Raw genomic sequence first — 12,088 nt, 5'->3', positions numbered from 1 at the left:
ACGTATCAGCAGGGTTCTACTGTATCGGCACTATCTTTGTTGTCAAAGCTGCAAAACTCAGCCGCCCGTCTAGCCCGCTGGGCGCTCGCTCTTTAGAATTATATAATTACAGGGTGGAATACAAGAAAGCCACCTTCAACAAGGCAGCTGACGCCCTGTCCCGAGCTCCGTTACTTGCAGATGGCGAGCATGCGCCACAAGTCCTGGTTATGTCAGAATCCGCTGATGCCTGGGGCACACTGGTTTCCCATCAACAGCTGCTCGAAGCTCAACTAAGCGATCCTCAGTGCATCCAGATATGAAGAGAACCCTGCAGGAAGCACAGCTCCTACCAGCAGCTACGACTGCTACTTGAAAGTAGAGGATGGACTTCTCCTGCGGTATAAACCCGCTGCCGACACGGACAGTGGTGAGTCCCCATTTCGTGTTGTCGTACCAAAGAGCCTTCGCAAGCTCTTTTTGGAGTATTTTTATGACACACGCCTGCCTTGCAGGCCACAGCGATAGCAAGAAAACATATGACAAGTTGGGTGGCGTCGTGACTTGGCCCCGCATGAGAAAGGATGCCATGACATACGTCCGTACTTGTCTTACATGCCAGACAGCGAAGCCAAGGGGAGGGAAACCACCGGGCTTTTTGCAACCTGTGGAGAGCCGTTACCCATGGGAAATTGTTGCCTGTGATGTAATGGGCCCTTATCCTAGATCAGTGAAAGGAAACCGCTACGACCATTTCTCTAAATGGGTAGAATTATACCCGCTGTGTAAACTGGACTTGAAGGTAATCTGGGATAAGCTCCCAGACGCATTAACCCGGTTTGGCTTCCCGGCGCAGCTTATCACTGACAATGCGACATATTTTGCTGGCAGGATATTTGTTCACACCTGCAAAGCTCTCGGGGTACAGCATAAAAAGACTACTCCCTCATCCTCAGGCCAACATCACAGAGCGGGTCAACAGAAACCTGAAAAGCATGCTCGTGGCTTTCACAGAGCGTCACAAAGACTGGGATTCTTGTGTGCAGGAGATAACCTTCGCCACAAGGACTACGGTAAACCGGTCAACGGACTTTACACCGGCGACTGTTGTCCTCGGTCGTAAGCTCCGGTTTCCTATTGAGCATGCCTTTGCACATGCCTCTGAATTACAGGCTCCGAGTTATTCCAGGTTCACCCAGGATCTCTCCAGTCGCCTCGCTGGAACCCTAAAGGAGGCTAAGGAGAGTTTAGACCTCACCTGCCTGGAGCACAGTGGCCAGTACAACAAGGGCAGGCGTCTTTTGCAGTTTGAGGTTGGGGATAAAGTACTCCAGTGCTCGCACCCACTAAATGATGCAGCAAAAGGATTCACTGCTTCTATTGCTCCTCGCCTCTCTTGCTCATCGGTGGACTGGCCCTTTAATGGTAATAATGCATTTATCTCAGCTCGCCTACATGCTTCGTCATGTGCAGGGTGGTCGAGAGACCGGACCAGTCAAGGTCGCAGACCTCAGAAAGTACGACGACTGGGCAGAAAGTATGCAGCCACGTGGACTTTCCTCTGACTGGAATTTCTTCAACCCGGCAGATGCCTTCAAGCGGGTACTCCCTCTGCATCAGCAGCAGCACCACTTTTTGTACTCCTCCTCCCCCCTCCCCTTCTTTCTTTCCTTGCTTGACGTCTCGGGAGGTGTCCCGTCTTGAGAGGGGGGGAGTGTGGGGCCCTGCGGCCCTTTTTATTGTTTCAAACCGCGCACGCTTCTTTCTGTTTGCATTGGTGTTTGCCCGGGCAGCGCTAGTGCGCATGATTGAGCTGGCAATCGTGTGGACGGAATGTTATCGGCAGGGAAAAGAAGGTAGATGAGCGTGTCGAAAGCAAGGCTCAGGGCTTTTTTTGCCCGGCGGAATACCAGCATGCGTCAGGGGCCAGCGGAATATGCACGGACGACGGTACAAAGATCTGTGAGAAGAAGACGGAAGCAGTGTCTGCAGGAACAGCTTAGGCATATTTGTGTGAGTTGCTGCCATGCGAGGAGCAATGTTTCATGTGCTGTCGTTAGCACTTTGGCCCTATTGCTCACCCTATTTGCTCTGTTAAATCTTTAGCGCCGCTCTTTTTACCGAGCCAGCGAGGACGAAGAAGACGAGAAGGAAGCGTGAGCTCGTGAGCGAGAACATGGTCAGGTCGCCATCTTGAGCTAAAGCGAACAAATTTAATCCAGTCTTTCTAGACACCGTCAAAGACCTCAGTTTTTGGGTGCGTGCTCGTGACCCATTTTTAAACATTTTGGTGCCGAAACCCGGTAGTCTTGCCTGGACCTTACGAAGAGCTTCGAGTGCTGCTTCCCCATGGATAGACTGAGATCTAAGTGGACGGCTCGATGGGATCAGAACACCCGACTTATCAATCCGATTCGACAACGCTTAGCCAACTGACGAGCTCGAAGAGCACATCGGCGATGACACATGCTTCGAAGCAGAGTATGTGACGGTCATCGAGTATGAAGACAGTGCGACGCGCACGCTGACAGACTTTCTGAGTCATCGCAGTAATCTGACGTCCACAATGACCTCACCTTCAGACGCAGCTGCTCGAGTCATAGCTCCCTGTTCCGAAAGACCCAGTGTCAAGCTGCCGAAGCTCACTATAATACCAGACCCGCGCCGCAGGGTACCCTATCAACTCAAGCAGATAAAACAACCAGAGCATTTCCGAAGGCCTTCTTCAGGACCTGTTCTATTTCAACGACATTCTTGGACCACGTTTGGGTAGAGTCAATCAGACGGTCACAAAGACTCCTCTATGTAGACACCTGGACTGCCGCTGGGTGGCACTCTGACCAGAAAACTGTGAGCAGAACCCTGTGAATCCCTGCGCCGACCTTTATGACCACGCATGTGAACACAAATGGAGCGGAAGTGAGTACCCGTTCGACACGCGGTCTTACCGCCACCTCATTGTGACCACCACGGTGGTCAAGCTACACCGCTACTTCAATCATACCTGTATGCCGCAGCCAGACGACAAGATCAAGGAACGATTTCTCCATCAGGTGTCAAACTTATTCATGGACTGCATCATCGAGTACAAAGGAAAGAACGATCGAGAGAACTTGCAGGGTGCCATGCACGACATCTGCTTGCTGGAGACCAGCCATGAGGAGAACCTGACTAGCCTACTGGATTCCCTACACAGAGAACTGCAGATCTTTCCCTTTGTCAGAAGCACTCTGGTGCCCAACAACCCGCGAGTGCAGGTCATGCCGGCAGCTAGGCTGCTGAAAGGAGACTACTTGTTGTGAGAGCAGTTCTCCGATGAAGGCTTCCCAAGATTCATGGTTCGAGCTCTGGGACTCCTAAAGCCCGATGCGGACATGCACAGGCACGCTCAGAATGTGCACGACTTGGAGTGCAAGCCGGATAAATCCTTCGTGGGCCTTGTGCGGGCTCACAAACAGCAGACAGAGGCCATACCTCTTCTGAATACCTGGGAAGAATACCACTCTTGCTGGAAGTGGGACCAGTACTTTGCCGCTCTCCTGCATGATCGAAGAGACTTTCGCATCTCTAAGCTGATCGTCAGGCCCTCTGAGATGCTTCAGCGGCTTTCCACAGCGATAGCAGACAACGACGTACGCACTATCTTCGACTACCTCCGCTACCGCTTCTCGACTTTCGTGGCACCGTTCCTCTCCGAGACGTTTCAGTTCTTCCCTCCCTTAGGCCACACCCACCACCAAGATAATGTTCCGGCCAGGTCACTGGCCTGCCTACGCTCGATTAAGAACATCTACCCTTACGCCATGTGGTTCTTTGCTTCTGTAAGCAAGTAGGAGAGCGTTGGAATCAAACTCTGGAACGAACTACAAAAGACATTGCGTGCCTTGGCCTTAGCTAGCAAGAAAGTCCTCAAAAGTCACCTGATAACAGAAGGCTGGACGTTGCCGGCTGAACTTGTACACATCGCCACGAAGCTCCTCCAACGCCGGCGTCCGCACTAAGTACAAGCTGGAAGCTGAGATGATAGAACTCATTCGCCGTTTCAAGCATTTCTGACGATGCAGCAATCTAGCAGCGAGTTGTATTGGATGACCAGCGAGGTGCAGCCAGATCTGGGCACGAGACTGAGTGTGAGCAGCCTGGTGCCATGTACATGAGTACAACGAAAGCGTGTGGATCCCTCCTTGGACCACTCCTACTACCCAAGGACTACTCAGCGCCATAAATATGGCGTCAATATTCTTGATACCATCCTTGCTTCCTTACGTCCTCTTGGGCTTGATGGCACCCATCTGCTCGCCTTCGATAACTAGAGGCTACATGAGGCACCACGAAACAAGCACAAAGTTTGCCAAAACAAGGCTCCCGCAAGGTCAAGTTCGGCGACGGATTTGTCACTACGCAACCAATACAGAACCTTGTACCCTTACAGTTCAGCACCTGACATTTCATGGCCGGGAGTGTGTTAAATCTTTAGCGCCGCTCTTCTTACAGGGCCAGCGAGGAGTAAGAAGATACCAGGCCAGTGGGAAGAAGACGAGAAGGAAGCATGAGCTCGTGAGCGAGGACGTGGTCAGGTCGCCATCTTAAGCTAAAGCGAACGCATTTAATGCAGTCTTTCTAGACACTGTCCCAGACCTCAGTCTTTGGGTGAGTGCTCACGGCCCATTTGTAAACACGCTCCGCAGTGTGTTTTGTCTCACCGCTGTAAAGCCTTGACCCTCTTTATGCTTTATCTTTGGTGTTCTATTGTCGCACGCATGAACAGCATGTATCCAGCACAGTAGCACCCGATGTTGCTTCTTTTGATTGAATGCTTTTTCGTTTATCCGGAATAACCGGTGATTTTAAAGAGACTGGATTTGTCGTTCGTCGGGCGAGACCATGGCGTGCGGATCCGTTTTTGAAGGCGAGGCCTTCAGGTCATGCCCTGGACAGTGGCCCTTCATGGCATGCCTTTGGTCATGCCCTGGACAGTGGCCCTTCATGGCATGCCTTAGCAAAGTTTTACTGCATAATGCAATCTCAAGAGGCACAAAAATGCTTCTGCTAAGTGGAGTCTACTTAGTTGAAGCTTTTAAGTTGTGGACGGGTGCCAGGAAGAGTAAAAACATGTTCAGGGTACAAAGTTGAGTGTTTGCAATCCTGATTTGTTGCATATTAGTTGGCAGGGTTATAACTTCTAAAGCTTGTGACAGCCATGATGGACAGCTCTCTCCACAATGCAAAAGCTCAATACTAGCCTTCATAGTTTTCATGAAGGCTGTACTGAGGGCTCTACTATTCATGCTTACCTTGACAAAGCCCCTAAGGTCAGATGGCAGCACAAGCAGGTGTGGAGTCACAGTCAGACGGCCGCTGTCGTCAAGGTGGGACAGGTCAACATTGATGTCCTCGGAAGGAGGGTACAGAGGGTAAAAGCTGTGCGAAAAACAAATGACCCAAAATTATGACCGGGAAGTGTTCCCATCAGTGCTGCCTTTGGCATTAGAAACCTAACTAAAATTTTGAGAGGTTAGAAAGCACTCCTGAAAATGACATGAAACTTCCCATGGGTTCCCAGATGTTTCTGGCCATTGTCCTAGAACTTCCTGAGGTCCTTTTTCTTTTTACAGCATTAGCTGTAGCTCTTACCGTGGCGTTAGGCTTTATGGTGCAGGTGATTTGCAAATAAACTGACACCATTCTTTCCCCCTGCCTCTCCCCACTGATCCAAACCTGTCCGCTTAACTAAACACCTTTTTCAGAAATTACGGCTTCCCATCCCGCACTAACTAAAGGTGAAGATCCGCATGACTGTCCTGTGAGCATTCTCCATTCGAGCAATTGAGCCAGTCAAAAGTGAAAACACTGATTTTATGGCTTGTTGAATTTTGATGTAGGAAAAAGTGATTTACGAGCCATTTAAATTACAGTGCACAAAAAAATTAGCAAGAACAAAACGAGAAACTTGTTTTTTATTCAGCTCATTTGCACCACATAAAGTCGAATTAATGGCTCAGGAAGTGAATAAATTAGTTTGTATGTAGGAGATAGGCTGTAGGTTTGCAAAATGTAATTTTCAAAAAGTAGTTTTTTTTGTTTTTTTTTGCCATTTTTGGCCTATCAAGAACACTTGAAGAACTTGGTCGGTATATTGCGAAAACCTGCCCGCTCGAGTTGAGACAACATTCTCGATTTGGTAGCAGTGGCTGACAATAGCGCAATTCGCTTGGGCGAGTCTTTCACCTTTGTGTAGCCAATGGGGAAAATGAACGCTCTAGCAGGCCAGTATTACCATGTTCTACTCTTGACTGTGATCTTGCGTATGCACATAAAACACCTTGCAGGTTGCTTACCTTGGAAACTTGACATGGCATTTTCAAGTTTGATGTAAAAGCCTCGGATAATGAATTTCGCACACGACCAATGACATTTTGCGGCATTCATCTGTCTTAGTATTATGCCACGCATGTGAAAGCCATCATGTAAGCATGCCATTAACAGTTCCCAGGAATTGACTGCGGCCACAGTTCACATGGTCTACAGAATATCCTAAAGTGCATTAGCAGCTACTAGACAGCAACCGGTGTTGTTTTCCGTCGGCTTTTACCCTTTGACAGGTTGTATCTATGGACGGAATCTTCCTAGTTTGCCTAAGAAGCTAGCTTCTTATCCAGCAGGATGCCACTCATAACTTTTCACTAATAATAAGGCATTAGAAGCTTTGCTGAAATCACTAATAACCACATTCACATGCCTTTATTACTATAACATGGGCAATTCTTTTGCCCTGACACACCAGAATGTACGATCCTCTAGGCGGACACTAACCTGTGAGCACTCCCACACTCCCAGTGAAGCTCCCAGTGAAGAAAAAAAGAACTTGAACAGCTTTAACTGGCAGATTTATTTGTTGTCCACCCTTACGAACACCCTCGTCCACTTTGCTTTTCCTAATCTTTGTTCCTTGAAACTAGAAAAGAGTGCAAGGTGTCACAAGCTATGCCCCGTTAAGCAAGCTGCAATACGTTTTTGTGCATGCATGTGAGACAGCAGCCGCGAGTAAAATGTGACAAAATGTATGTTCTTCTCATTGTTTAGACACAGACGAATGACATGTCTAATGGAAATGCTCTCCCGCTATTGTCAATGCTGGTGTCAGTTCAAGGCATGCTACTAGGCCTGGCTTCATGAACTCATCGAGTGAACGCACAAGTTTAAATCACTGTTATACAGATATTATATGAAAGAGCACTGAACAAGGGTAGAAGGGGGGGTGGGGGAGGGGGGAAGCCTAAGTTCGCAGGTCGAGCCAATGTTTTTACAAGTGGACTTGCCCAGACGAAGACAAGTCCACTTATCGAAACGTTGGCTCAACCTGCGAACTGAGGCTATCCCCCCTTTACCCTTGCTCAGTGCTTTTTCATACCGTGTAGCCATCTTCTTCCTAATGTTATGCATACAGCCACACAAAGAATTACTGCTTGAAGAACATACAGTCGTTGAATTTTAAAAGCATTCCTGCATGTTAGTACATAGTACTGGGCGTGTACCTAAGGTAAATAAAGAAAGCTGCAAAGATACAAAAGCAATCATCCAACTAGCTCCTTAGCTCATCAAATTCTCATTCTGAATCGTTGCACCTGTCTCACCTGTGTTGGGTCAGGATGTGCTTCGTGAGACGGGACAGCCGGTCAGTCATCTTTGGAGAGCTGAAAATTGAGCGCCATAGAATGGTCAAGGCTTATCTGTTTCTTGTGAAGCAGCAGCACAAGGACAATGACAGCTGTGTCATTCCAGTCATTAATAGTTGAAGCACAGACATTTCATCCGAACCGACATGTATCACCAATGCAGTCGACACTCGATAATGTGAACTCAAAGAAAACCAAAGGTTTGTTCAAAATGCATGCAGAATTTCCATTAAAGAGAAATCAATTTTTCCTTAATGCTTGATGTGAATGGTACTAGGGTGTATGCTCAAATAAACCAGCAGTATTAAGTCTCACACTTCATCTAGCTAAGATATGAAGCACCTAGCAAACAATCCAAATCTGCTACTTCTCAGCTGCACCAAACAGCAGACAAATGCAGAACATAATAACCATCTAAACAACAAAATAATGATATTGTGAGCCTTCTGTGGACCTTCTTTCATTTGTACATGCCATGATCTTCTTCTTTCATTTGTACATACCATCATCATCGTCCCGCGGCGCCGGCTCTGGCACGCGCCTGGGTTCGTGATCGGATTAAAACGCTAGACAAGGCTTCGCTGTCCTTGCCGTCACGACCTTGCCGTCTCGACCTAGCCTTCTTTTGCAAGATGTAGCGATGGTGGCAGTAGCCAAACGGCGACCGAAACGTAGCTCCAGCGAGAGGCAGGGCCCAAGGCAGCAAGGGGATCAAATTTCACCTCCACCACTTGTAAAAGAAGGCTAGGTCGAGACGGCGAGGTCGTGACGGCAAGGACAGCGAAGCCTTGTCTAGCGTTTTAATTCGATCACGAACCTAGGCGCGGGCCGGCTCCGGCCCGCGCCTGGCTCACAATATTAATAACAATAATAATTGCAGGAGCATTGTTAATGGCTCAGTAGATGGGCTTTATTACTCACTTAATCACTGACCTTTTAATTTTCGCATCTATTAACTCACATATAGTCATTAGCCCCGTCGCGGGGGTGCAGTGGTTAGGGCGCCTGACTGCTGTGCCCAAGGATGCAGGATCGAATCTCGGCCACGACAGCTGCTTTTGTGATGGAGGCAAAAAGCAAGGAGCCCGTGTGCTGTTCGATGTCGGTGCATGTTAAAGAACCCCATGTGGTTGAAATTTTTGGACCCCTCCACTACAGCATCTCTCATAGCCTGAATACCTTTGGGACGTTAAACCCCACAAACCAAACCAAAAATATACTCATTAGCATATCGTCATAAGCTACCACATTATGTGAAAGCTCACCCGGCACAGAATTAAAGCCTTACTTTAACCAAACCATATGAATACATGGCGTATGCTCCTGGATAACTTTTTGTAGCTATGCAGCCAAGGCCACAGGCACGGAGTTTTAGTCACGGTGTTACTACACCAAGTAGTTCTAGCATATCTGGCCTTGGTTACGGTTTCGGTTCCAGTCCCGTCTTTACTTGAAATAATAATTTTTGACCCACCAACGACGCAGAAATGTGTTTCTTTACACCACTGGAAGACAAAGTGAACATAAATTCGCAGTTAATGAATATCCCATGCAACATACATTGCCAAAGCAAGCAATTGGTGAAAAAGTACAGAAATCGGAAGGTAGACGCAGCAGAAGCAGCCAGTGTATGCTTCGTGGGATTCCCAACAGGCACAACTGCATGTGTAGTGTTATGATTTTAAAATGCACTACATTAATGCTGTATTGGCTTGTATTGCAGTATAGTCTTGATGTAATAACAGCGTGAACAGTTCTGTAATGCTATGATATTCCACAACATGATCCGCAAAATTTCTGACAGGACTCTATTCTGCTGCGCAATAAGCTGATGTGTTCTGGCTCTGTAGCTTTGGCTGCATAGCCACAAAATGTTGTCTGTGAGTATAGAAGTAGCATGCCCGACTCGGCATCCAAGTCTCCCAAAGGGTTTCATTCCTATCTTGAAGCAGTTACCTGAGCTGGCAGCTACTGCCAACCCGCCAATGTCTTAAGGCATCACGAAACCCACTGCCCAATGAACGCCCGGCCATGTCACCTGGCAACTACCACTTGCCAGAGGCAGGCCTGCGACGTTTTGCTCACACTGTCACCGCTAACACTGATGTCAGATTTTCTAAAAAATAGGACCTCCAATAGGCCTCAGAGAATTGGGTAGCACCAACAAATGATGGATGTGCAACCTTTTGCACTAAGATTGCATCCAGCATAGTCGCGGATTTGCGACCGTGCAACAAAAACAAAACGTCATGAAGCACATAGTCTTTTAAAGCGCGTGTTATAAGTGAGCATTATGTAAGGAAGCACAGTTCTTATGGTCAGTTTGGACGTGTATAAAAGTCACATTATTAAGCTTCTCTTTCAGGATGATAAGCAGCTATGTTATGGTGAGTGATGCCACATAATTTCCTGGGTAAGGGCTGATGCAAATGCCATGCCTCTCTCAGAATAACACAAGGGGCACCATGATGAAGGACTAGGCTGCAGATAAAGTGGCCAATTTCAGCAGAGGTGCCAGGAAAGGAAAGCAGAGACAGGAAAGGTCTCACAACACCAGGTGAGGTGACCAGTGGCGATCATAACATGCCGGCAACCCATTCATGATGTTAGTAAAGGTCCGAGCAAGCCAACGGCAATCTCGTAGAATGGGACTCAAAGCAGATCATCGGGTTTGAGTAGTTCGGCTGGCTTGACAAGTGTTGTCTCTCGACATCAGCATTCATGGCAAGCCTTAAAATGGCACTGGACAATCGGAGTAAGCCTGGATTAGCACTATTTCTAGCATACTTGAAGGAACTCTGTCATGCTTGCAAACCTTCATCGCAGAGCAAACTAGGTATTGAGCATCCTTGGGACCACAGTTTCTTGTGAGCACAAAAGCGCTGGAGATGGGGACAAGAAAGAACATGGGCAAGCGCTTTCTTGTCTCCGTCTTTAGCGCTTTTGCATTTGCAATGTTTTATCATGTTTTATCAATTAGCCCAAACCCACACCTTACAACCATAGTTTCTCTTGTAGAGGACACCATCTTTCAAGCAATACGATGACAGGCTATGCCTGACAGGCAAGGCAGCGATGAGGCGCATCATTTGAGGTATTTTATGAAGGGCTGCATTTTGGTGTCATCTCTTCGTTGTTGAATGAAGGCAGACACGATGGAGAGTGCCAAGAAAACCGTGTTCATGAGTACCAACTGTGGAGCGCGAGATAGAAACATGGGACTGATAGTCAAGTCAGCATCGCTATTCTTTTTGCTGGACTTGTAAACAATGGTAACATTGAATTCTTGAAACCAAAGGCTGCAATAAGCTAGCCATGCTGGTGAGTTTTTAATGCCCCTGCCACATGGGTATAGTGTTCTAGAATTGAGAAGTGTGCCGTCTGCCGCCGGCGAGCTGGTCGTTTCAGCGATGACAGGAGTAAGGGCGCTGTGTGCAGGAGGAGCGCAGTGAGCGCGGAGCAGAGAGCTGGGTGAACCGTCACCGCTAGTTCAATCGGACTCCGAAGGCGCAATAAATTGTGTCGCTTTAGCTCCCACACCGTTGTATTAAAACGGTTATGTTCATGAACAAAACAACTAGCTCCCTATAAAATAAGCGGCCGTCGTCAGGGAACTGCAATTACAAATACAGGCAATGTAAGATACATATTGCCGACGAACTGACAAGCAACGGCAAGATATATCTCCTGAACGTATTGGGTGCTTTATTTCTCGAACACTAGCGGGAGGTTCAATGACGAATGTCTAACGCATTCCTATGATCATGTAAATTTATAATATTGGATGCGCCGGTTTATGCGGGCTAGACTGAAGTCTTCCATCGACGCTCGCACAAACTGAAAACGCAGTGAATGGTGTTTTAGGCTAGGTTAGCGTACTTTTTGCGCCACATGTAAATAGAGGTATGCGAAGATTGCTTGAAGACAGAAATTATGGCAGCGCTTACTGATGACTTTATTTAAATGTGGGCGAATACATGAACTGGCAATCCTACTCAAAACGAAATGAATGAATGAGAGCACGTAGCAATGAACGAAACCACATAATGGACGACGTGAAAAACAAAAAAAATCGCAACTTAGTGCAAGAATATGGTACAAACGTATAAAACTGTACAGAACTATATGAGAATATTAATGAATTATACTAGGCCGTGAATAAATTAAGCTGCTACATTTTAAAACACACAAGAGAAAGGCAGAATGATTAAAGTCCTCAAAAACGATTACTTGCACCTCCTCAGCTTTAGGTGCTTTACCTGCTCTGCTTTGGAGTTCTGCTCTTGGTTTAGCGACTTGGCATAAAAACGCAATCGCCTGAGGACGTAGAACGTCACTATGTTAAGTGTCATAATTCTTTGTCATGATCGGCAACCAAACTTGGAAACCTCTGCGCTTTGCAAAAACAAAGCAAATTCACGCATGCTATTTGC

General features: G+C 47.3%; 1 protein-coding gene across 1 annotated transcript in view; it reads right to left on the bottom strand.

The window, feature by feature from the left end:
• The window catches only part of PolA2 (DNA polymerase alpha subunit B), a 70,980-nt gene that overhangs the window by 17,494 nt on the left and 41,398 nt on the right, over positions 1-12,088 (bottom strand). Inside the window, exons 15-16 of the mRNA XM_084602917.1 lie at positions 7,614-7,673; positions 5,274-5,400 (exon numbers count right to left, since the gene is read on the bottom strand). Of these exons, the coding sequence (XP_084459043.1) occupies positions 5,274-5,400; positions 7,614-7,673 (187 nt within the window). The remainder of the gene's footprint in view (positions 1-5,273; positions 5,401-7,613; positions 7,674-12,088) is intronic.

The sequence above is a fragment of the Amblyomma maculatum genome, chromosome 4 (genome assembly GCF_055883805.1).
Source record: "Amblyomma maculatum isolate TAMU_Amacu chromosome 4, ASM5588380v1, whole genome shotgun sequence".
Taxonomy (NCBI): domain Eukaryota; kingdom Metazoa; phylum Arthropoda; class Arachnida; order Ixodida; family Ixodidae; genus Amblyomma; species Amblyomma maculatum.
The sequence above is the reverse complement of the archived record's forward strand: the minus strand, read 5'-3'. Positions and strand labels throughout refer to the sequence as shown.